General features: G+C 41.3%; 1 protein-coding gene across 1 annotated transcript in view; it reads right to left on the minus strand.

The window, feature by feature from the left end:
* Positions 1-1,189: 1,189 nt before the first annotated feature.
* The window catches only part of Tbc1d19 (TBC1 domain family member 19), a 118,480-nt gene continuing 93,207 nt past the window's right edge, over positions 1,190-26,462 (minus strand). Inside the window, exons 17-21 of the mRNA XM_032915995.1 lie at positions 14,591-14,700; positions 12,620-12,711; positions 8,649-8,764; positions 4,506-4,576; positions 1,190-2,433 (exon numbers count right to left, since the gene is read on the minus strand). Coding sequence (XP_032771886.1) covers positions 2,359-2,433; positions 4,506-4,576; positions 8,649-8,764; positions 12,620-12,711; positions 14,591-14,700 — 464 coding nt within the window. The 3' untranslated portion in view covers positions 1,190-2,358. The remainder of the gene's footprint in view (positions 2,434-4,505; positions 4,577-8,648; positions 8,765-12,619; positions 12,712-14,590; positions 14,701-26,462) is intronic.

The raw sequence follows: 26,462 nt of genomic DNA on the forward strand, positions 1-26,462 counted from the left end.
GAGTAGGAGGAGGGAGCTTGGGCTGAGCAAGAAGCAGTGGGCAGTGGAGTCGAGCTGGGTATTTTAGTTAGCCAGGAAACTGCAGTAGCAAAACATCCTGGTTCAGAGATGGTTACAGGTTCTTCCATACATAAAGCCATGGTGTGTGTTAGCGGACTGAGTTCAGAGGATAGCCCAGGAGAAGGCCAGTGGAAGGAAGCCAAGGGAGGCAGTATGAAGAAGCACAGTAAGGGATGGAATGAGCCCAACTGCTCTCTATACCGTGCTTACCCAGCAGCTAACAGCAGCCATGCAGGGCTCTGCCATAGTGGCAAGGAGTGAAGTTGCCTATCAGCTTTGGTCTGGGACTGAAATTCAGAGTGACTGGCTAGAGTAGATTGCACTGAGTGAAAGCACCGATCCTGGAAAGATTCATTTCTCAACACTCACCATCTCAAGCTGTCAAGAAGCACAACACACATGCCAATGAAGCTGGGCAGTTTTCATGTGTTACCTTCTAGCAGTTGGAGGTAAATTGTTACATAAAAGTAATTATACCATATTTGATTGGTGTTTTAAAGTTTAAGAAAATCACTTTCATATATATTTACTCATGTGGCCCTTCATAATCATGTAACGTAAACACAGCAGAAACAATAATTTGTTACCATCCGTCTGGTATCCCACTCAACTGCCAATAGCAGACCTAATTATTTAGGAATGTATAAACAGGAGGACTCCCCACTGTAGTGTGTCAGGCAACGACAATGTCTCTAACTAGTAAACATATTTTTCTTTAAAAAGTTTAAAGATGGGCATGACTGGGTACATCTACTAATCATCTAAAACACAACTGCTTCCTAATTTTTGCCACTGTGACAAAGGGGGACACTAGCCCTAGACTCATGCTTGCCCCCTCCATGGAGGGGCACCTGGACGTGCATAATGGCAAGACCTATGACACGGAGGCGTCACCAAAACAGTAAGACGGGGACTTATTAAGAATTAATAGAGTAAATTGTTTAGACTTCAGTAAGTCAGCAAGTACCTGATGAATAAGAGAATTTAGATTTTCAGTAAACTATTGATACCAAATTTAGCCATACTTGAAGTATTATGTCAAATATCATAGTTTTCCTAATATATGCTGTGAAAATAACAGATTTGTAAGATACATTTAGATAAAACTTAATAAATTTCAGATAGAGTATCAATCTGTTGATTTGAGTTTTATTAGAGTGATCAGCATTGTCAATTTTCACCTCAATCCGAAGACAGTGTTTTCTCCCTTTACAGTTCATTATTCCATGTATGAAATGGCATATCATTAGGAAACATAAAACAAGACAATGCCCTTGGCTTATAATAAACACTGAAATAAAGGCCAGTGCCGCGCACAGCAGCTCCCGCTCTAGAATGAACGAGGACTTGCGGTGTCTCTGAGCTGCTCTGCTCGGACATCCGTCTGGAAGGACCATGCTGCGGCAGAGTCGGGCTGGGTTTGTTCCTCTGCTTGTACTCCTCCAAGGAAACAGAATCGGCACCAGGCGTCAGCAGTGTCGAGGTGCTGTCTGCGTAAAGGAAGGGAGGCTGGGAAGTGCAAGGGGATCCCTCTGTACATTTCTGACTTCCAAGGGAAAGAATAAACTGTTATCAGATGGAGGCAGACGGGGTGGGACACACCAGGAGCCCCGGCACTTGGCAGATGGAGGCTAGGGGATCTGGAATCCAGCCATTCTCTGCTACGCAGTGAACTGAGGAGAGCCTGGGCTATGTAAGACTGTCTCACAGTCCACAACAAGAACAAGCCAGAGCAGTACTGGAGATACCTGTATCCAACAGAGATGCTTACGGAGAGACCAAATGAGAGGGTCTGAAATCATCATAAATTAAAACTGGTAAAAATACTAACATACATTTGAATCCCACTCAAATGAATTACTTTCAAGCCTTTTCAAGCCCCATCCAACCAATTAGCTTTAGTGGGGAGCAATTTATAAAATAAAATTACTATCTAGGGAGAAGTTTACAAACTGACAAGAAGCTATGTTACCTCTTCAAGTTTATTACAGTGTCTTTAGTTCTTATTGCATATGTGGTACGTGCCTGTTATGAGCTAGGAATCTGTGCATGAAGGATGCTCGGCTCAGCAGAACTGGTGTCTATTGCTTTTCTCTTGGCAATCGTCAGCATGCAAGCGCAGTATTTGATGTGTAGGGCCATAGTTTTAAAAAGTGAAAATTTCTTAGCTTTAACCGAGGAGGGAACATGATCTTTATTGGCTTATGTGCAAAGTTTAATTCTGGTTGTATGCAGGTTTGCATAGTTCATGATTAGTTTCTAATGAAAAACCAGAGGTGGTGTCAGCAACCTCGAAGATCAGGTGACGGTAGCAAACAGAAAAATTTGAAGAAGAGGCATGACTTTTAAAGTAGAAAGGTCAGCCAGAACTGCCTGGAACAAAGAACCAAAAAGGAATTATTAACACCAAGGCCTGTGAAAGCATGCACAACAGAAACACCTGCTCAGTGTGACCTTGGTGGCCATTCCCGCTAAGTTCTTCCGCTGGCCTCAGTCTCTCACTGTGCTACAGCTTCCTCCTCGGAATCTCTGAACATGCACACAGTCTAAAGTGCACACAAGAAAATGACCCACCCTCGGCCACGCACTTCCCTCACATATACAAGGTGGCACGCGGGGGCTTACAGGTCTAACATTTCAGTTCGCTTCTAGAAATAGACCTCCATTATGAATCCTGAACCCGGTACTCCAGTGCAGTGAGTACATGACTGCAGGGACTCAGTACTCCAGTGCAGTGAGTACATGACTGCAGGGACCTGGTACTCCAGTGCAGTGAGTACATGACTGCAGGGACTCGGTACTCCAGTGCAGTGAGTACATGACTGCAGGGACTCCAGTACTCCAGTGCAGGAGTACATGATGTAGGGACCCGCACTCCAGTGCAGTGAGCATGACTGCAGGACCTGGTACTCCAGTGCAGTGAGCACATACTGCAGGGACTCGCACTCCAGTGCAGTGAGTACATGACTGCAGGGACCTGCACTCCAGTGCAGCATGACTGCAGGGACCTGGGGACCCAGTGCAGTGAGTACATGATCAAACTGCAGGGACCTGCACTCCAGTGCAGTGAGTACATGACTGCAGGGACCCGGTACTCCAGTGCAGTGAGTACATGACTGCAGGGACCTGGTACTCCAGTGCAGTGAGTACATGACTGCAGGGAACCTTGTTGAGATGGAGCTGATATTTATTCAATTGTAAGACATATACACATCCTCTTCCCTTTATGCACAGCACGTAGAAGGCTACTGAAGGGCAGTGCTTCCACCTCTCTGAGAGATAACAAACAGCACTTGGGGGCACTGCTTAAGTGAACCATATCTCAGGTATAAACACTATCACTGAAAGACTCAGCTTTAATGTTTGTCAGTGTTTACACCACAGGGTAGAATGACACCCCTCAAAAAAGTTAGTTGCAAATAGTCCCTCTCATGGGCTCCTCCCCCATAGATTTTGTGGCTAATCTGATCCTTATATCACAGAATCTTCTTTTGGGGAGTGTCAAGTACTTAGCTTGCTACTAAAGCTCAGGAACATTGTGGAAGAGGCAAAACAAAAAAATGTACGAGATGGAGGCCAGGACGCAGGGTCGTGGACCTGTGGCGGCCTTCGTGAGGCAGGCCTGCGGCAGTTTAAGCCTATCAGTACTGCAGCCCATGTGGGGACAGCTCTCAGGCTCTCACCGTCCCTTGGTTCATAAGTTAATGGCTGATGGAGGCAGGGGATCGTTCTCTTCAGTGGTTTAGCTGCTAGTAGGCTGCCCATACCTCAGTAAATAACCCTAGCCTGAGCTCCTGAAAGCTCCTAATTAAACCCCAGGGTCACGCACATACACAGGGTGTACCAGCATGGATACTGACAAATGGGAAGGATGATTTCATCAAGAAAGAGCAGGAAGAGAGAGGGTAATGGCGGAGCACCAGCAAGAATCTTAGGACCATAACTGGATTCTGAGATGAATAAAAATAAACAGAGATGATATAAAAAGGGAAGGAAGGAAGGAAAACGGGAGGGAGGAATCAGCTTTAAATCATTAATTCATCACCAAAACCAGTCCAAAGCCTGTACATTAGTACATCCTTCAAATGCATACTATTTAACTCTTTCAACTAGTTTTCCTGCTGTAACACATGTGCATAAGCAACAAGAAAGGGTGCCATCACCCTCATGGTTTCAATTAAAATCACTAGGTATCTGGTTTCCCATAATGGTAATAATGGTTTCCTGTAATAATCTTGTTTATGACCCTTCATAAGAAGGTTGTTTTCAAGTAATTATGGAAATTTGAGTACTTAATAATACTTAACTCAGAATTTATAGGTTTTACCAGGGTTAAAAAAATTCAGCTACAAGTAGTACATGTTCTATGCACCAGACACTAAAGTGACGGCCTGGCGGCCTCTCAGGAACTATTTCCATCTCATCGGAGTGAAACTTATCCTTACTTCAGCTGCAGCCAGTGATGTCACCTCCATCAGGTTCACTGCTCGGAAAGCAAACACGGCAGCTGCCAGCACTGGAAAAGAACGCACACTATTTCAGCGGCTGGCCTCCTCAGCAGCCCAGACACGCAGGCCCACAGCCACTGTGAGAAGGCGGAGGAGCAAGGCAGTGCAGCTGTCGCCCTGCCCTCTGCCTTAGGGAGTCACGAAGAGTGGGACAACTATTCTCAAGAGTAGCCTGGCTCCTTCACAGAGTGACTTCCACAGTTTGGAGAAAGAAAAATTTGTTGGTCTTAAAAAGTTATTTTTAAATGACTTCTTTCACACATACAACTAACACTACAACTGTTGAAATATGCTCTAATATCTCCCAGATTTTAGTATATAATATTGAGAACATGAAGTTAAAATTCAAAAACTCATTTTAATATATTTGAAAGAGGTATCCTGATATAAACTTGGGTATATAAGCGTTAAAAAGTGATTTTATAATATTTTGTTATATTTATATCTTTATGTATTCATTATTGACTTTCTTAGTATCACAAATGGATACTTCTATGGAGAAGGCTGTTGTGGGGCTAATCTTGATATTTACAGTGTTATCTTGTAACATTACAAGTTTCAATAAGTTGAAATTTTGAAAACATGTACAGTTTGAAGTTTAGTAACAGACACTAAGTAGACAACATTGTGACTGTTTGTTCCTGTTAAGCACACACAAGAAGGGCCAGGTTAGCACTCACCATTGATCACTATAGAAGCGACCACGAAACTCCATCAGAGTGATGAGTTACAGGGAGCAGAGGACCCATGTATGAGACAGGTGACCCTGAGAAGGTAAAATTGCCTGGAGAGGACTTCTGACTCTACCTTTGTTCCCCATGGTCTGAGATCTGAGGTGCTAGCATTCCCTACCCTTAGAGCACTGACAGTTGGAGAATATGTGGTAAGGAGCAATACAAATGACTCAGGAGACTGGTTCCTAGGTGCACGGCACAGCTAACACAAACGTTTAAACAATAATTTACCGTGAGAACAACCATGCACTTATTCTCATCCCATGCACTCTGCTTTAAGCACTATCATCAAGTCCATTTTGCTACTGCAGAAACTGAGGCACACAGGTAGAAATGCAGAGCTGATATCTACATCTGGTTCTAAAGCCTGTGCAGGTGACCTCTGCATGATTTCCCTATTGAGTCCAAAGACAAGGAGTAGGGGCTCAGCCCTGACAGAGACGGTGAACTCTCCTATGGCTTCCCATTATCTGCAATTATGTTTTGGACAGTGGAAACATTTTTTAAAGCTAAGAAATATGATTCCCTCTTTCATTCCTGTGTGCAGTTGAGCAGGTGGGTGAGAGCTTGGCAGGATGTCCAAATTCTCTGCTGCAGCAGGAAAGAGCCTTAGATGGAGTCAGCTGTCCAGAGGTAGATAAGGCCACTGATTGAACTCAGCATCCAAATGTGTGCTCATAGCCTTTATTTATCTGCATGTCACATCACACAAGTGCCTTTCTGTTTGCTTCATGTTGAGTCTGTCTAATCCTTCTGCACAGAACAGGCTTGCTTGCCATGGGGAGAGGACCTCTGCTTTGGGATATTAACTGAAATCATGCTTCAATGCTTCATATGAAATATGGAAATTGTGTTTAGTATGGCTTTTTTAAAACAACTATTCTCATTAATTTAATCTTAATAACCTTATCATATTATGATACTTATGTTTTAAGATCTTCTTAAACTAAGTAAGTCATAATTGAGGACAGATATATTTGCGGAAAGCTTTCTAAAGACTCTATAATAACATACTTGATATAAAAAAAGGTGGTCCTTAAACAGACATATCAAAACTGTGTGACACAATCAATGGGAATCTGCCTATCTCTATGTGCAATGATCTATTATTACGGATTCATGTGACTTCCAAAGCCCAGTATCAGGGTAGATGTTCTAGACTTCTCTGTTGAGTTTTGAGAGCATTCGAGGAAGTGGGTGAATGTACCTAGTGCATCAGTCCCTGCCCCACTGTCCGTTCAATTTTAACTACTGTGTTGGGTTAACAGAGCCTCTGTGCAGAGACACTAATCTAGTGGCCTGCACACTTTTCCTTCCTTTTCCCTACAGCTACGGGGGTGATGAGGAAACAAAGTCAGAGACACTTTAAGTTTGAAGGGTCCTTGAAAGTTTGCTAACTTGAAGCTTCTTTCACAGTAAAGCTTTGCCACTTTCCAGGTGACACAGAGCTCACTCTACTTAATCACTCTCTGAGAAAGTATTTTCTCACACTGAGCTCCCTCCTTTGACACTCGCCCACGACCATGTCTGGAATGAGGTCAAAGGCTGGGGAGTGTGCTCTTGCAAGTGTATGGTAGACCAGAAGGAGAGGGACTTGGTGAAATATCAAATCCAGACACTTGTAAATGGTAACAGAAATCTAGACTGCTTTGTGGGGAGACTAGAAGGTTCTAGGGAAGGAGAATGAAAGTAGAGAAAACCATGGAACAATCTTGGTTTGAGGAGGGGGTGTCTGGAGCTGAAGAGATAACATGAGGTTAAGAGCACTTGCTGCTCTTTCACATAACCTGAGCTCAGTTCCTAGCCTGCAACTCTAGCTCCACGAGATCTGATGCCCTTCCGCTGTCTGTGGACACACATACACACACACACACACACACACACACACACACACACACACACACCTTTAAAAAGAAAAGAGGGATGCTTTTTATTTTAAAAGTTATGTTATTGCGTATATATGTATGTATGAATGTATGTATGTATATATGTACATATGTGTGTATGTGCAGATATGTATGTGTGTGGGTGTGAGTGCCATGATGCACGTATGGAAGCCATGGTATGTGTGCAGAAATCAGATTGCAGCTTGTGGTTCTCTCTTCCACCATGTGGGTTTTGGGTATTTAATTCAGGTTGTCAGACTTGGCACTAGGCCTCTTCACTTTGAGCCATCTCAAAGGCCCTAAGAAGGGCACACGTTAACAAGCCATATTATCCTTTAAAGACACGAGCCGTCTGAAGCGTTATTAGCACTGAAGTGTTATAGCAGAGGATAAGGGCAGTTTGTTAGAAGTGTCTGAAAAGCCAGGCGCTCGCTGGCACTCCTTCCATCCTAGATGATGTCACTGGTCTTCAGCTGAGCTGATGAGGGCAGGTGGCTCCTCTCTAACAAGTCTGTATGGTTTTAAGAGAAGTGAGAGAAGGATGCTGGGAGCTGTTAAAGCATCAATCAATGAGTGTCTTACTGCATCTGGGGTAACGTTTATCCTCATGGTACTTTATAGTTATTCTAATTTCACCTTTCCAAATGTCACCCAGATACTATGGGCTTCTGGCATTCAAGAAAATGTTAATATGGTGCCCAGAGAATACTCTTGGCACATTATTTTTCAACAACAGCCTTATTTCCATAATTTCCCAGAGAGGTGATTTTTAACAGTAAAGGAAGGAAGTAAACAATATTGCTATCTTTCCTGTAACCCATCTGTGACTGTAGAGATAATCCTGTTATTGGAATTTTCTAATAATCCTAGTGATCAAGCAATGGAGCCACCTGTGCGCTGGGGTACAGTACGCATGAGGAGCATGTACCTAGTGTGTTATGGTGGGACTGCCCTGGTGCACATCTGTTGTAGTAACTACTTAAGCACCAACAATAGATGACTCTGTGGCTTCTCTGAGCAAAGGAGGACGTGGTTTAATTGTTTGTTTGGTTTTTAGGAGATAATATCTAGAAGAAGTATTTTCAGCACCAGGGTAGATGGCAGAGATTACTAGTAAAAATGAAAAGGTTTGGAACCTAGAAATCTAGGATAAATTGCAGACCAGAAGAACGGACTTTGAACATATGCAGGGGGCTCATCCTCTGAGAAGGGGCACAGGACAGAATGTGATGAAGCTCATGGTTTACAGCAAAAGGCAACCGCACTGTCTGCTGCGTAAGCCTCCCAGGACTAGGAACAGGGCAGCTAAAGGGTGCACCAGAGTGCAGAAGTGCAGACCGTGTTTTCTAAGCCTGCTCAATCCACTATGCACTAGAAGTGGTGAATGAAGACCTTTCTCTAGTGACAACCAGTGAGTGGTAAACAGGAAAGGGGCTTCACACAGAAACGCTTACTCTTACCAGCAAGAATTTCCAGAGAGTTGTATCCTAGGATTCTATCCCATAAAAGCAAGAGCTGATCTGTAGCTAAGTATCCAGAAAAAGCTCGAACCATCCACTTAAATGATATCCGAAGTCTGTAGGTAAGGGAAAGAAGGATTAATACTATTATCAGATCTTTCTCATTAAAAAAGGCAATATTTGAAGAATCCAATCAATTCTGTCATTATTGTACATCTTCTGAGGCTCCTTATTTCCTAAAAGCTGTAAAACGTCAGAGGCAAGAAGGTGAGTCCTCAGTTTAATATTCTAAAACTATTAAGAGGAAGACTTATGTATGAACATATTATATATATTTATAAACAATCATACACTGTAGTTTTTCAGCATGTGACCAAGAGCTGCATCTCAATAATCTTAATTTTAGATAAGCTATGGCAATCTGGATTGTTCTAGATATTTTAGAGAACGTTCAGTGCTTTTACACTTTTCAGTTCAGCAAGTTTTGCCCGTACATCTCAGCCGAGCTGCTATATGGAGTGGATAAAGTAAAGCAAACCAACAAGTAGGATATCTGGAAGATGACTCTTATTCAAACCTGTCATTTTAGTGACAAGGTTATAAAACAAATTCAACTGAATTCACTTTGCTACAAAAAATTCTAAGATTTATGGGACCCCATGTTTATAGGTCATCTATTTTACAGTAATAGTTTTCCGCAGAATCTGGAAATGAGCCCTGTGCTTTAATGTCCTAGGAGACAAATAGACCTCTCACATTTCTGTGCTGTTTATGAGCATCTAAAAATCACTCGACTGTTCCTGAAAGGTCACAGTCATATTTGTTGAGTTGCTCTAGATTCTAGTATGTCCAAGTATTGGTCAGTAGTATACACAAATCAAGCCTTTGGATTTGTTTTAAATCAAGTAAAAGAAAACATTTGGCCATAAATATTTTAATATTGAAAAACATATCTAAATTATTACATTCAATAATTTTCATTTTGTTCAAATTCTCAGTGTCTTGAGGAAGGAATAGAGTCTCTTCCCATAGAGACTGCACAGCAATGGCTTTAACATGATAAAGTTCACTGGGGGGATGATTTAGCATAGCAAAATCTACCCTTGCAAGTACACAGTTCCATGAGTTTTATATGAGGAATGTCTAAGTGAAAATTGTAGAATTGCACAGTACAATAGTTATTTGCAAAAATAAAACATAATGGCGAAACCTCCAAAGGACTGAGTAGGCCTGATGGCAGATTGAGATGGCCAAGGAAAGAGGCAATGAGTGAGAGCATGTATCAGAAATAATACAGTCAAGAAGCAATTAAATAAATATCCAACATCCTTAGTCATCAGGGAAATTCAAATCAAAACAACTCTGAGATTCCACCTCACACCAGTGAGAATGGCTAAGATCAAATACTCAGGTGACAGCAGATGCTGGCGAGGATGTGGAGAAAGAGGAACACTCCTCCACTGCTGATGGGAGTGCAAACTGGTACAACCATTCTGGAAATCAATTTGGTTGTTTCCCAGAAAGCTGGGAATAATTTTAACTGAAGACCCAGCTATACACTCCTGGGCATATAACCAAAAGATGCTCCATCATACCACGAGACATTTGCTTAATTATAGTCATAGCAGCTTTATTCATAATAGCCAGAAACTAGAAACAACCCAGATCACCCTCAACTGAAAATGGATAGAGAAAATGTGGTTCGTATACACAATGCATTACTACTCAGCTATTCAAAACAAGGACATCATGAATTTTAGCAGGAAATGAATGGAGCTAGCAAGTATCATCCCGAGTAAGGTAACCCAGTCACAAAAGAGCACATATGTATGTACTCACCGATAAGTGGGTATTAGGTAAATAGTACAGAATACCAATGTTATAATTCACAGACCCAAAGAAACTAAAGCGAGTCTGGTCCGTTTGTCAACTACTCCAGGCACGACGCCTGCCCTGGGTATGGTTGATATGCTCAGTGTTGTTCCACTGGGGAACACTGATTTTTCTCTCTCTCAGCAGGAATCAGTTGCAAACAGCCTCTTGGTTAGAGGTGGGACTTTGTGCTCATTTTCCCCTTCTTTTGTGCATGCTATCACAGGGAGCCTTATGTGTAGTATCTAAAGGACACAGGTTCCTAGGAGTCATGCCCAATTCCAGCTCTTCCGCATCTTTCCACCTCCTTTTGCCCCTTGAGCGGAGGGGGTGATGATGACATCCCGTTAGGCCTGAGTGCTTCAAGGCCTCTCCTCTCACACAGTTCAGCTGTGGATCCCTGTGTTATCTGCCATCCACTTACTGTGAAGCAGCGTCTTTGGTGAGAGACAAGGGATGCACTCATTTATGGAGATATGGGTTATATCCTTGGGAGGCATTTAGTCGCTATGTTCATTTAATTGAATCTCAGTTTCCTCTAGGGACCATTACCCACTTAGTCTCTGCTTCTTGAGCTTGTGTGCAACTTCAGGTATGGATTGAATGTCATTAAGTAGGCCATAAGCCCAATCAAACAGTGGTGACTTACACCCATAACACTTGTGCCGCTACTGTACCAGTGGGTATGTCTTGCAGGTGGGCTGCTATTGTGGCTCTCAGGGTTGTAGCTGGCAAGACTATTAATCATTTGTGCTTAGTACCTTCCAGCAATATGCATGCTAATCAGTAGGAAGGAAGCTTCTAATGGAGCACAAGTTCAATTTCTCCATGAACATAACATTTTTAATATAATAGATGGTCAAATAGGAAGTCATAAAAGAAATTAAACATTTTAAATTTACTGATATGAGATAATAACACATAAAACTTTATTGAGTGGAAGTAAAACTGACTTTTGAGAGAAATCTGTAACAATACTTATATATCAAAAAAGATAGCGGTATCTTAAATAAGAGCAGAATAAACACAAAGTATAAAGAGAAAAAGAATAAAAGAGCATAAGTCAATGTAATTGACCCTGTAAAACAAGAGAAAACTCAACAGAATGTGAAACCCATTCTTTCAAAGATGGCTAAAGTTAATAAATCTCTAAGCAGAATAATCAACGAAAAGGGGCAGGGCGGGCATTGTCATGACTAATGAACTGGGTCTTATCCCAGGACCAGCGCCAGCGAGAGAACTGACTGCTACAAACTGTCTTCTTATCTGTGTGTGTGTGCATGTGCACCCCTCCATCTCCCTCACTCCCTCTTCTCCTTCCCCTCTTTCACCTCCCTACTCCGTGTGTGTGTGGTGTGTGTGTGTGTGTGTGTCTCTGTGTGTGTGTGTGTGTGTGTGTGTGTGTGTGTGTGTGTGTTGGGAGGGGTGCTGCTTAGAGAGGAAACAAAACGCTAATTGAGATAAGATTTAAAAGAAGGCAGAACCACTTACTAAGGTCAGGGATAATCTATACATTCATCTATACATCATCTCAGGATCATACTGAGATCAGTGAAGCAAATCCAAAGTTCTGTAAGGAGAAAACAGGACAGCTGCTGGGAGGTTGGGAGGTGTTTGTTCAGCTTCCCTTTTGTGAAAATAGCAAACCTTAACCTTGCATATTTCATATGTTGTAATCTGATACATTGGTTTAATGGTATTATCATATTTTCCAGGTTGTACTGGGAATGTACATTATAAATGGAAATTACATGAATTTGGTGACATAAGAATCAATACCTGTGAATATAACTTCTATCTAATAGGATGCTAGTCATTCCAAGTATTTTCAGTGCTGGAAACTGAACCCAGAGACTCACACATGTAAAACAAGTGCTTTCCCACCAAGCTACTTTCCCAGGTCTCTACTAAGAACCCTTTCATCTGTGTTTGTGTGTGTATGTTGGGGGGCACAATAGAGTTGTACTTAATGACTATCACTTTTGAGGGGAGAACTATTTCTTTACTTCCTTGAGGATATAGTGTATCTGTGAGTGATGGAAGCAGGCTCCTGTGTTTCCAGCATTGTGAAGATGCAGCAAGGCAATGAAAATACTCACGGTTGAGCTCCGATTTCTCGCAGATGATAAAAGAGTTGGGGAAGATACGTTTGAAGAAGAGTTTCAAACAGCAAACACAGTGACACAATACCCTGCATCCAATAATGAGTCAGAAGAGACATAGTTTAGTCTTTAAATATGAAGTATGACAACAAATCATTCAAAAAGAAAATGCATGTAATGAGTAAAGAGAGAAGACACCAGTGGATCACTGACACTGACTGAAAGGTAAACTTTACAGTGTCATTAATACACACTTGTTGGCATGCTCAGCAGTCTCCCTTTAAGCACAAAAGGCTCCCTAGAGGAGCCCCACCTTCTCCCTGAATAGCCAAAGAAACCAAGATAAACATAAACATCCTTTACAAAAAACCTGCCATTTTGTGAACCACATATGGCCACGTTGGTCTAGCAAATTTCGTTTTTTCTGGATGTGTTCCAGGTCCCAGGCATTTCCTGGTGCCTTTGCCATCCCTGTCTGTCCCCACGTGTGTCTCTTTGCCTCCAGTCTCACCCTTTGGGAAAACAATTTCCTGCTTTCCTCACTTCTTTGGATCACATCAAGAAGTTATCAAACAAAAATATCTCATTACTCAGAATACGAGTTTTGTTTGTTTCCTAAATCTACTTTTTAAAAAGAAGTATTATTTATAAATAGAAATAAACAATTTAAGCAAGTATTTTTTTTCAAGTGTGTTTATTCCTTAGCAACTCTGAATAAAGTTTTTCTGAGGCTTGGTGGCCCTGGGTTTAGAGTTTCTAGACTGTCCTGGTTTTCAATAGTTCAGTCTGGCTGTGAGTCTGAAAAGGAGGTGAGCTTCTGCCAGTCCCCCCAGTGAATGAAGGGAGGGGCAGGGCTGGAAGGTATGCTGGGTAGAATCCAGATCGTTTGTTTTTTCAAAGCTCTGAGGCATAAAATGCATATGTGAGACTGTATGCACGTGTTTCTGTGTGCTTGTATGTGCGCATATGCATGTGTGATGTGCATTCGAATGTTGTATGTGAATGGGGGGATATATATGTGGTTATGAGAATATGATCCTGATAATTTTAGAAAAGGAAATTATTAACATTATCTTTCTGTTTATTTTTAAATAGGTATGGAAAATAATAACAAAATCCCATTCTCTTGGATCTCAAGATGACTTGTTAGCTTATTTGTGACATTCTAGAATTTTCTTACTTGCCAACTTTCACTAACAATACAGGGGGGAAACTGAAGACAAAGAAAGCAGAGCAGGAACATACAGTTGTAAATAGAAGAATAAAAACCAGCTGTTCAGTTTAGTAGGAAGAACTCAGACTTCACGGAGCTGATTGGCAGGCCCACCCTTCCTTCCAGTGGACAGGTTCTCACAGATAGCTAGGCAGGCTACCCACAGGAAGGCCAAAGAACACCAAAGGGGGAAGCTGACAGAAAAGTAAATGCTGTCTGCAGGGCTCATGGGAAAAAGAAAAGAAAACAAAACAAAAATGATAAAGAAATAAAAATATATATTCAATGTAGGCATTGAATAAGCGTAAGAAAAATATGTGGTAAAATAACATTTAAAAAGATAAAGTGATAATGATAATTAGCAACAATCAAAACAAGAAAGTAGCCATGTGCAGAGAACCCGCCCAGTCTTCGCTTGCTTGCTCTGTAAACTTCCCTGCAGCAGCAGATGACCTCACCACCCTCCCTCCTCAGATGGAGACATCAACAAAGAAGGAAAGGCATCTTTGTTAAGGTTGAGAATCCAGGCACCCTGCCTCCCAACCCGGAAAGCTAAAATCTTGTTAGTTAATAAGAGATGCTCTCCTCTCTACTCCCCAAAATATTTAAACATCACTTTCTTCTCTTCCCTTGATTCTAGAAACATATTATTTGATATCAAAATTAAAATGGATTGCTTCATAATTTAAATAGGAGACTTTTTCTTTCAGGAAAGAACAGTTTAGAGTCTGAATAGATCCAACTGATGAACTTACAGAAGGATGAGAGGAGATGGAGTGGAGTCTGAAGAAAAAGCGGACATACATCTCACGGAATATCTGATACAATTTGTAAGGTTCATGATACAGAAAACACAGTGGTGCAACTGCAAGAGAAGATAACTGGTAAGAATGCAGGACTAAAACGTTTCAAATAAGCCCATGAAAGGCAAAGGACAAAAGGAAAATACAGTATTCATAGCCACAGCTTTGATGTCATGCATCATTGTTTCGATGTTCAGAGGAGGTAAGGGTGTACACGGATAAGTTCAAACGACTGCTAATATTACAGATGCACAAGTTACAAATGGTTAGACTCCACTCTTGTTACCTGAGAATGAAGTTATAGTGTATGTATATGAATATGTATGCATACAAACTCAAAGAGCCATCCGAGCTACATCAAGTATCTTTTAATGAGTGAAGTAACAAGGAGACAACAACCAGGCCGCCTTACTCTTTTCTGAGGCAGGGTGGCCTAGCCATGCTTGCCCTAACCCTGAGCCCCTCTGCTCCTCAGCCTCCCACGTGGAAGCTCCTCATTCTTTTTTAATAACCATGACAACCAATTCATTAGAATAATATTGTCATCTGAGGTTGGCAAATGGAGAAACTGAGGCACAAGAGAGCTACGGAATTCATCCAAGGGTAGACTGCTTTCCTCCATTCTACCAGCTTCTGTTCATGCACCCTCGGAGACTTTCAGGAATGAAGACCCCACCCCATAGCACATCTTAACCGTGACATGCTACACTTTTCACTAAGTCAGAGTGTAGGCTATGTGTGGTTCCCTGTCAGCTCCGCTACAGGGCTTGGGCCACTTAACTGCGCTTACCCGACACCATCGGGTGTCAGGCTATAGGGAGCAATGGGACACCGCTCCAGGGGTGGGGAAGCACAGTCCTAGGCATGGGACATCCAGAGCTGGCTTCCCCAGGAAGGAAGCTAGGCTGTCTGTTTCTCAGGCTCTTGAGCATCCAGGCGCTGCTGGGATGTCGAAGAAGAGCTGAGAACAGAGTGAGAACCTGCAGGGCTGGGTGTAACCCAGGGCTTAGGTAGAGAGGGAGAGCTCTGGCTTGTCCTGAAGGGAGAGTCTTTCACTTGACTGTGGTGGTGGGCTTAGTGGCTGCCTCTGCTGGGAAAGCGAGGAGACCTTCTTTGTGCGATTAGATGGCAGCTCAATATAAGGAGGCAGTCCATGGTTTCAAGGCGTTTATTGTCATGGATGAGTAAAACCGTACTCCAAGTCTCAGAGTGGCCCTGAGATTAGATACCTTTTGCAGGGAGGAGTGTCTAGGAAGAGAAATTTATTGGCTAAGCCTCCAGGCCTTTAGGTACCTCATTATAATGGATACCTGTCTAGAGCCTATGTGACCTGTAGGTCACATTGCCCTTGTTGCCTTTACGTGACTGAAGGTTACAAATATGGAGGTCTGTGGGCCAGTGACCGGCCTGGTTTCCTGGGAGTCAGGCCAAACAGGGTCACCGGGGTTTCAAACCTCCTCAACTGGGAGCCAGGATTTTTCACTATCCCACATGTAATTTTTATGCCTCTCTGTTGTGGAGCATAGGAAGGAAACTTATTATTGCAGTGACTGTGTACTCATCAGCCTCACTAACTAAATTCATTCATCATTGTGTACTCATCAGCCTCACTAACTAAATTCATTCATCAGCCTCACAGATGATCTGAGTATACTTTTGGATTTTCTATGCACATAAACACAATATCTGATAACAATAAAAGTTTTATTTTGTACTTTCAGTATTTGTTTATCTTCTTATTTATTTTTCTTTATTTCATTGGCTATGACTTTTAAAGGACTATACCATACAAGCAGCACCAAGGGAGCATCTTTATCAGTTTCTTACCTGCAGAAGAATGAAAATAGATATCTATCTACCACCTTAAAGAACAAAACGAAGCAAAAACTAACTCCAAATGGATCAAGGATCTGACTATCAAACTCACTAGAAGAAACCACAGGCAGTATCCTACATGACACAGGCATATGATTGGATTTTTAAAAATAGGATTTCGGGCTGGAGAGATGGCTCAGAGGTTAAGAGCACTGGCTGCTCTTCCAGAGGTCCTGAGTTTAATTCCCAGCAACCACATGGTGGCTCACAACCATCTGTAATGGGATCCGATGCCCTCTTCTGGTGTGTCTGAGGACAGCTACAGTGAACTCATATAAATAACAAAACAAAACAAAACCAAAAAACTGCTGGGCATGGTGGTGTTCAAAAAAAAAAAAAAAAAAGGACTTCATTTGCCCAGGAATAAAGTCCAATGAGTGGAACTCATAAAAATAAAAGGCTTCAGCTAGAACAGGGTCCCCAATGGAGGAGTTAGAGAAAGAACTGAAGGGGCTGAAGGGGTTTGCAACCCCATAGGAAGAACAACAATGTCAACCAGCCAGACCCCCAGTGCTCCCAGGGATTGAACCATCATCTCAAGAGTACACAGGGATGGATCATGGCTCTAGACGCATATGTAGCAGAGGATGGCCTTGCAGAACATCAGTGGGAGAAGAGGCCCTTGGTCCTGTGAAGGCTCGATGCCCCAGTACAGGGGAATGCCAGGGCGGGGAGGTGGGAGGGAGTGAGTGAGTGGGGGGGGAGCACCCTCATGGAGCGAGGAGGAGGGGAGATGGGATAGTGGGTTTCTGGAGGGGAAACTGGGAAGGGGATAACATTTGAAATGTCAATAAAAAATCCAATAAAAGAAAAAATAGATTAAAAAAAGGCTTCAGCTAAAGGAACAATCAATCAAGTGTAGAGGAGGCCCATAGAATGAGAGACAGTCTTTGCCAGGAGTACATCTGACCGATTAATAGCCAGAATACATAAAGAACTAAGAAACAAAGTGGAGAGAGAGAGAGAGAGAGAGAGAGAGAGAGAGAGAGAGAGAGAGAGAGAGAAACATGGAGAGAGAGAGAAACATGGACTAAAAAAATCTGAACAGAGAGTTCATAAAATAAGAAATAACAAATTTCTCAAAAACCATCCGCTGTGCCTAGCAATTAGGGAAATGCAAATCAAAACAACCTTGAGTTCTCCTTACCCCAATCAAAAGGGTGAAGATCAACAAAACAGTTGATACAAAGTGCATGGGAAGATGTTGAGAAAAGGGAACCCTCATTCATAATTGGTAAGAATGAAAATGGGTCCAAATACCCCCAGCCACAGTGTGGAGAATTCTCAAAAAAGATAAACTAAATCTATCACAAGGTGCGACTATGCCACTCCTTGGCACATGCTTAACGGAGCAGACATCTTACTCCACAGATAGTTGTTCAGCCATATTCCATATTCATTGATGTTCTACTCACAATGGCTAGGAAGTGGAAAATCCCTAAATGTTCTTCATGTGATGGATATACATATGATGGGATGCTATGCAGCTGTAAAGAAATCAAAATCACGAATTCTACAGGTAGGTAGGAACAAGAAAAGGCCATTATTGAGTAGGGTAAACTAGAACCAGAAAAACAAGTGTTATATGTTCTCTGTTACCCGTGGCTCCTTTAGATGTGAAGATATAACCTAGAGTACCTGAAACCAGGAAAGTAAAAAGGGACCAGGGGAGGAGCAGTAGAGAAGGGAAAATCAGGGTACAAGTGGTTTGAAGAGGAAAATGGGAAAGGTTTTGGAGATATTTAGAGAGGAGGGGGAAGGATGTCAAAAGAGAAAGAGAGGAAATGGAGAGGGTAAAATAAAAAGGTATTTGAAAAAAGTCATAAGGAATATTATCTATTTACTGAAGTCTCATAAAAGTTTATATGTATACATATATAGTTAAGTGATATTTTCCCACCTGAACTGACAATGAGCCATAGACTATCTAACAAAAAACCTAACACAGTGCATGAGAAGCTCACTCTCCAGATGTGGTCACAGTAGTCCAAGATACTCTCCAAAATTGTAAACTATTGCTTTTGCCCCTGGTTAACTCTCAAAGGTTGAAGGTTAAGTCCCTACTGCTGAAGATACCACGTACTTCAGACATAGGTCTTAGAAGATCCAAGGTGATCTAACCTGAACTCCTTCTCCTTAGATTTCAGTAAACCAGAAGGTGCCATGTAAGCTTAAAAGGAAGGGAAGCAACAAATAGCTCCATGTAAGCTATAGTGCCTGCAAACTACAACAACCAGTACAGCACAATAGCCCTCAGAGTACCACAGTGGCGTGAATATCTTGGTCGTAACCAACAGCTCTCTAATTGGACTTACAACCCACTCAACAAGAAGGAAATCATGCCTAGTACTGGAAACTTAGTCAACTACTCAGGGCAGTGAGGTCATGGATGTTGAAGGAAATTGTTACAACTGACACTTTACTAGACTAGCAAAACCTTTAACTATATGCCAAATATTTGTGTTTATATCCAAAGATAAGTATAGCTCTTATCTCTCATCCAAGAAACATCTCTTTGCAACAGCTGGAGACCATTACAGAAAACCACAACCAATCAAAAATCAGAGGATATGTGATAGTGTGGGGCCCAGCCCTATATCTTCAACACAGCACCTGCACCTAGTGCTCATTGTAGAAGATGGGCAGAAAGACTTTAAGAGTCAAAAGAACAGGGAATAAGATATGAGATTAGGTCTCTCCCCTAAAGTTCAAGGAAGCTATACTTCCACATCTTAATGCCATGGCTACCTAACGAATATTTAAACAAGGATGGCATTAACAGAGTAACATGGACCTGGAAGAACTCATGAGGCCCTAATACTAGACAAAGAAATGCAGGAATCTAAAGAGGGCTGAGAGCAAGAAAAACAGACTTCTCCAATGAAGAGACCCCAATTGATTACCCAACCCCAAGTGGTCAGCCCTAAAATCATATATATACAAGTAACATTATAAAGATTCAGCAGCTACTAAAACCAGGGACTAAAAAAGGCTGCCCACTCTCTCCCTACTTATTCAAGATAGTTCTTGAAGTTCTAGCCAGAGCAATCAGACAAAAAAAAGAGATCAAAGGGATACAGATTGGAACGAGAAGTCAAAATATCAGTATTTGCAGATGATATGATAGTATATTTAAGTGATCCCAAAAGTTCCACCAGAGAACTACTAAACCTGATAAACACCTTCAGCAAAGTGGCTGGGTATAAAATTAAGTCAAAGAAATCAATAGCCTTCCTCTACTCAAAGGATAAACAGGCTGAGAAAGATATTAGGGCAATGACACCCTTCACAATAGTCACAAATAATATAAAATACCTCGGTGTGACTCTAACTAAGTGAAAGATCTGTATGACAAGAACTTCAAGTCTCTGAAGAAAGAAATTGAGGAAGATCTCAGAAGATGGAAAGATCTCCCATGCTCATGGATTGGCAGGATTAATATTGTAAAAATGGCTGTTTTGCTGAAAGCAATCTACAGATTCAATGCAATCCCCATCAAAATTCCAACTCAATTCTTCATAGAGTTAGAAAGAGCAATTTGCAAATTCATTTGGAAAACCCCTCAGGATATCAAAAACTATTCTCAACAATAAAAGATCTTCTGGAGTAATCACCATCCCTCAAGCTGTATTACAGAGCAATTGTAATTAAAAAACAGAAACAAAAACTGCATGGTATTGGTACAGAGAGACAGGCAGATGGATCAATGGAATAGAATTGAAGACCCAGAAATAAATCCACACAGCTATGGTCACTTGATCTTTGTCAAAGGAGCTAAAACCATCCTATAGAAAAAAGGACAGCATTTTCAACAAATGGTACTGGTTCAACTGGAGGTTAGCATGTAAAGAATTCAAATCGACCGATTCTTAATATCCTTGTACAAAGCTTAAGTCCAAGTGGTTCAAAGGCCTTCACATAAAACCAGATACACTCAAACTAATAGAAGAAAAAGTGGGGAAGAACCTTGAACACATAAGCACAGGGGAAATTTTCCTGAACAGAACACCAATGGCTTATGCTCTAAGATCAAGAATCGACAAATGGGATCTCATAAAACTGCAATGCTTTTGTAAGGCAAAGGACACTGTTGTTAGGACAAAATGGCAACCAACAGATTAGGAAAAGATCTTTACCAATCCTACATCTGATAGAGGGCTTATATCCAAAATACACAAAGAACTCAAGAAGTCAGAGTCCAGAGAGCCAAATAACCCTATTAAAAAATGGAGTACAGAGCTAAACAAAACATTCTCAGCTGAGGAATATCGAATGGCCAAAAAGCACCTAAAGAAATGTTCAACATCCTTAGCCATCAGGGAAAAGCAAATCAAAACAACCCTGAGATTCCACCTCACACCAGTCAGAATGGCTAAGATCAAAAACTCTAGTGACATCAGATGCTGGTGAGGATGTAGAGAAAGAAGAACACTCCTCCATTGTTGGTGGGATTGCAAGCTGGTACAACCACTCTGGAAATCAGTCTGGCAGTTCCTCAGAAAATTGAAAATAGACTTAACCTGAGGACTCCTGGGCATATACTCAAAAGATGCTCCAACACATAACAAGGACTATGTTCATAGCAGCCTTATTTATAATAGCCAGAAGCTGGAAAGAATCCAGATGCCCTTCAACAGAGAACTGGATACAGATAATGTGGTACATTTACACAATGGAGTACTACTCAGCTACTTAAAATAATGACTTCATGAAATTCTTAGACAAATGGATGGAACTGGAAAATATCATCCTGAGTGAGGTAACCCAGCTACAAAAGAACACACAGGGTATGTACTCACCGATAAGTGGATATTAGTCCAAAAGATTGGGATACACAAGATACAATTCACAGACCACATGAAGCTTAAGAAGGAAGACCAAAATGTGGATGCATCAGTCCTTCTTAGAAAGGGGAACCAAATACTCCTGGGAGGTAATACAGGGACAAAGAGTGGAGCAGAGACTGAAGGAAAGGTCATCCAGAGACTGCCCCACCTGGGGATCCATCCCAAATGCAGCCACCAAACCCAGTCACTATTGTTGAGGCCAAGAAGTGCTTGCTGATAGGGTATTCTCTGAGAGGGTCTGCCAGAGCCTTACTGATACAAATTAAGATGCCTGCAGCTAACCATCAGACTCAGCAGGAGGACCTGAATGGAGGAATTAGAGAAAGGACTGAAGGAGCTGAAGGGGTTTGCAACCCCATAGGAAAAACACAATGTCAACTAACCAGACCCTCCAGAGCTCCCAGGGACTAAACCACCAACCAAAGAGTAGACATGGGGGGAGGGGGGGACGACTCATGGCTTCAACTGCATATGTGCAGAAGATGGCATTGTCTGGCCTCATTAAGAGGAAAAGCCCTTGGCCCTGTGAAGGCTCATTTCCCCAGGGAAATGCCAGGGTGTTGAGGTGGTAGTGGGTGAGAGGGGGAGCATTTTCATAGAAGCAGGGGCAGAGGGCATGGGAGGGGGAACCAGGAAAGGAGAAAACATTTGAAATGTAAATACATAAACTATCCAATAAAAAAAAAAAAAGGTTGAGTAGGTTGTATGTATATAACAACAATTAAAAAGAGGCCAGGAATTTGGGGAGGGAGCAAGGTGTGCATTTAGGGACAGGGTTGTCCTGGGAGGGATTGAAGGGGGTGGGGAAGAATGGTGTAATTATATTTTAATTTCAAAAATTTTTAAAAAATTATATGTATGTTTGTGTGCATATACACAAGTGTGTGTGCAAGTACATGTGAAGAGCAGAGGTTGAGGCTGAGTATCTCCATTCTCACTTCCCACATTCCTTTGTGGCACAGGTCTTACATCAAATGTGTAGGGATTGGCTAGAGTATTTGGCGGGCAAGCTTCAGAGACCCTGTCTGTGTCTCCCCTTCCCCTGTCCTCCCCACTCCACCCCCAGTGCTAGGGTTAGAGATGAGTGCCATCACAGCTGGCTGCTATGTGGCTGCTGAGGACCACACTCTGGTCATCCTCAGACTTGTGTGGCAGGCCCTTTACAGACTGTGCCATCTAGGACTTTAATTTTGGAAGCTAAGTAAGTAAACATAAGATGACTTCTCCGTAGTTTTAATTAATTCACCTTGAAAAAAAATTTGAATAGTATCTTCCTATTACTGGTTATATTGTTTTACAGTCTCCAACTCACTGCGGCAGAAGATGACCCTGAACGTCTGCTTCTCCTCTACGCATCTCCTGCATGCACTACAATGCGTGCTTTGCTGTTGTTGCTGCTGCCGCTAGGGGGTGTGGTTCCTATGTGCTGCAGATTAGAGCCAAGTCTTCCTGCCAAACAAGTTATATTCCCCAGCTCCTAACTGATCTTTATATATCAAAATATCTTCCATGAACTTAAAATGTTCCTCAGGCCACTGATTCATTTCTGTAACAAGCTCTAAGTGACATTTTCCTTTGCATCCAGTTATTGTCCATTAAGTGCAGGTATGTTGTCAATCATTCAGATATCCCATAGCTGAATGTCAGAAAGTGCTAATCATGGGGACTACTTTGACCATGCGATTCTACTATTTTGACAAACAAGGTCATATTTTCCAGAAAATTGAGACAGTCATAAACAATGCAAAGATATAAAATTGCATATCTAGATATTAATTTTGACAAAAATTATTTATATTGTTTTCATGTGATAGAAATTAGGCAGGGCTCTATAATGTCTTGGTAAATCCCGAGGGCAGTAGACATTAACTCAGTAGGGAAAACATGGAATAATTTAGCATTCTTTCTTTTGACAAGGTAAACAGAAAAGTTGTAAAAATATTTTAAATGTTTGTGCACAAAGCTTCAATTATATGACTGAAAGCATACTTTGCAGTGTGACTGATTCATTGAAAGCCGGCATTTCATATAGCAAATTCTAGTTTTTCTATAGGCATGAGAAGAACAAATTACTTTCAGGGGAGTTAGAATATGAATGAATGAATGAATGAATGAATGAATGAATGACCTAGATATAGAGAAAACTTTACATAAAGTACATATTTTATATAGATATAAAATTGAAAACCAAACAGGTATGCCCTCCCATTTCAAAACTAACATTTAAAATATATGAAAATACATTACTATTTATTAAAATAGCACACATTAAAGCATTCCATATATTTAAAATTTGTAATTCATGCTTTAATTGTAATACCAAACCTTAACAAAATCAATGTGACACAAACACATATTATTAATAAAACTTCAAAATGAAGAACTAGAATTTATTTCCAATTTCCAATGAGTAAAGAAGAGGGCATGAACTTGAAAGAGAGGCTGGGTAGCATGGGAGAAGCTGGAGGGAGATGGAGGAGCATGAATGGTGTAATACAGTCCACATGCATGAAATTCTCAAAATTTATTTTAATAAATAAAATATGAAACCTCCAACTGAAGATTTTATGGGTTCTAAAATTTTTAACAATCATGTCTAGTAAAGAAATGAAGATTGAACTTAAAGGTAAATATATTTCCACAAACATAAATACTATAAAAATTTATGCAAATAATCACTATTCAATATTTTATTGTATTTTATGAGAGAACAAAACACCATACCATCAATCCAATTCTTATAAGCAAAATTACATTTATATATTCATATAATTCGTAAAAAGTAAGCATGACCTCGAGTTTGATTTCATGAATATTTCCCTACTTGGTTCGTCCATAAAAATAAATTCCTCATTAACATTTTTTAAAATTTTTTCTTTTATTGGACTTTTTTATTTACATTTCAGTTTTCCCCTCCAGAAACCCCCTATCCCATCTTTCCTTCCCCTGTTTTCATAAGGGAGTGCTCCTCTACCCACCCACTCCCTCCCATCTCCCCACCCTGACATTCCCCTACATTGGGGTATCAAACCTTGACAGGACCAAGGGTCTCTTCTCCCACTGATGCCCGCCAAGGCCATCCTCTGCTACATATGAAGCTGGAGCCATAGTTCCATCCCTGTGTACTCTTGGGATGGTGGTTTAGTCCCTGGGAGCTCTGTGGTGTCCAGTTGGTTTATATTGTTGTTCTTCCTATGGAGTTGCAAACCTCTTTAGCTACTTCAAGTTTTTCTCTAACTTCTCCACGAGGGACCCTGTTCTCAGTCCAATGATTGGCAATGAACATCTGCCTCTGTATTTGTCAGACTCTGGCAGAGCCTCTCAAGAGACAGCTGTGTCAGGTTCCTATCAGCTGCATTTCTTGGCATCCACAATATTGTCTGGGTTTGGTGACTGTATATGGGATGGATCCCCCAGGTATGGCAGTCTCTAGATGGCCTTTCCTTCTGTATCTGCTCCTCGCTTTATCTCCATATTTCCTCCTGTGAGTATTTTTGTTCCTCCTTCTAAGAAGGACCGATGCATCCACACTCTGGTTGTCCTTCTTCTTGAGCTTCATGTGGTCTGTGAATTGTATCTTGTGTATTCCAATCTTTTGGGCTAATATCCACTTATCAGTGAGTACATAACATGTGTGTTCTTTTGTGATTGGGTTACCTCACTCAGGATGATATTTTCCAGTTCCATCCATTTACCTAAGAATTTCATGAAATCATTGCTTTTAATAGCTGAGTAGTATTCCATTGTGTAAATGTACCACATTTTCTGTATCCATTCCTCTGTTGAAGGACATCTGGGTTCTTTCCAGCTTCTGGCTATTATAAATAAGGCTGCTGTGAACATAGTGGAGCATGTGTCCTTGTTATATGTTAGAACATCTTTTGGATATATGCCCAAGAGAGGTATAGCTGGGTCCTCAGGTTAGGTCTATTTCCAATTTTCTGAGGAACTGCCAGACTGATTTCCAGAGTGGTTGTACCAGTCTGCAATCCCACCAACAATGGAGGAGTGTTCCTCTTTCTCCACATCCTCGCCAGCATCTGCTGTCACCTGAGTTTTTGATCTTGGCCATCCTGACTGGGGGAAATGCAAACCAAAACAACCCTGAGAGTCCTCATTAACTTTTAAAGCTACTTAGATCCTGTATGGCAGAACTTTCCCTATGAAATGATAATATAATCACTTAGAATAAAACTATTAATCTATATAAATGAGGATCAGAAGACAATTTAAACTAGTGAGTTTTGGATGGATTTTAAAAATAGATAAATACTGTACTTTGTAAAATGAAGAAACTGAACAGGCAAAGTACTAACTACACAGAGATGCTTCAACATGCTGGGCCACAGTCACTGGCTGTATGTATCTGTGGATACCTCCAGAGTTTTCTCATGAGGTATATGTGAACTCTTCATCAAATAGTTTCTATCACCTGTTTCCTTACCCTTCTCTCTGGGCATATCAATGCTAGACTATTAAAATGACTTTGAACGTGAAGCAGAAGTCTGACTGTACTGAACTCTGTAGACTTCAAGCCACTTGTGTATGCTAAACAGTATTTACTTGGAAAATGTTAACAGTTAAGAGTTAGTGAAATGAAATAATAAACGGCAAGGGTAAATTTATATACATTCTTAACCTTTTCTTGTTTCCCGTCTCAGATTCCCTACAATCTCATATGCCTGAGGCTCACTCTAGTACTCGCATGTTTATATTTCAAGCTGCCGAGCAGGAGAATAAAGTAGCGCACGCTCTCATGCAAAGCTATGAGCAACACTGTCCAGACGGCACGTGGCCATGGTCCTCCAGGCCTCTGCACACTCCTCCCTGCTTTACTTTACAAAATACATTCTGTCCTTCATAATGAGTTTGACTGTCAATGCAGAAGTATTTTTTCAAGAAAGATATTGGTATATTGCTAGTTTATGTTACAAGTGTAAAATAGTAAAGTATTTCTATGTATCCTAAAGGTAAGGATCAGAATAAAGAGGATGGCAAAGTTTAGGTAACTCATGATCGCATACAAATTACATGACATCATGAAGTACACAGAGTGTTCTTCCTCCTGCCATCTTTGTTAAGCTTTTACCTTTCCTCAGTCA

This window comes from Rattus rattus, chromosome 11 (genome assembly GCF_011064425.1).
Source record: "Rattus rattus isolate New Zealand chromosome 11, Rrattus_CSIRO_v1, whole genome shotgun sequence".
NCBI classification, from domain to species: Eukaryota; Metazoa; Chordata; class Mammalia; order Rodentia; family Muridae; genus Rattus; species Rattus rattus.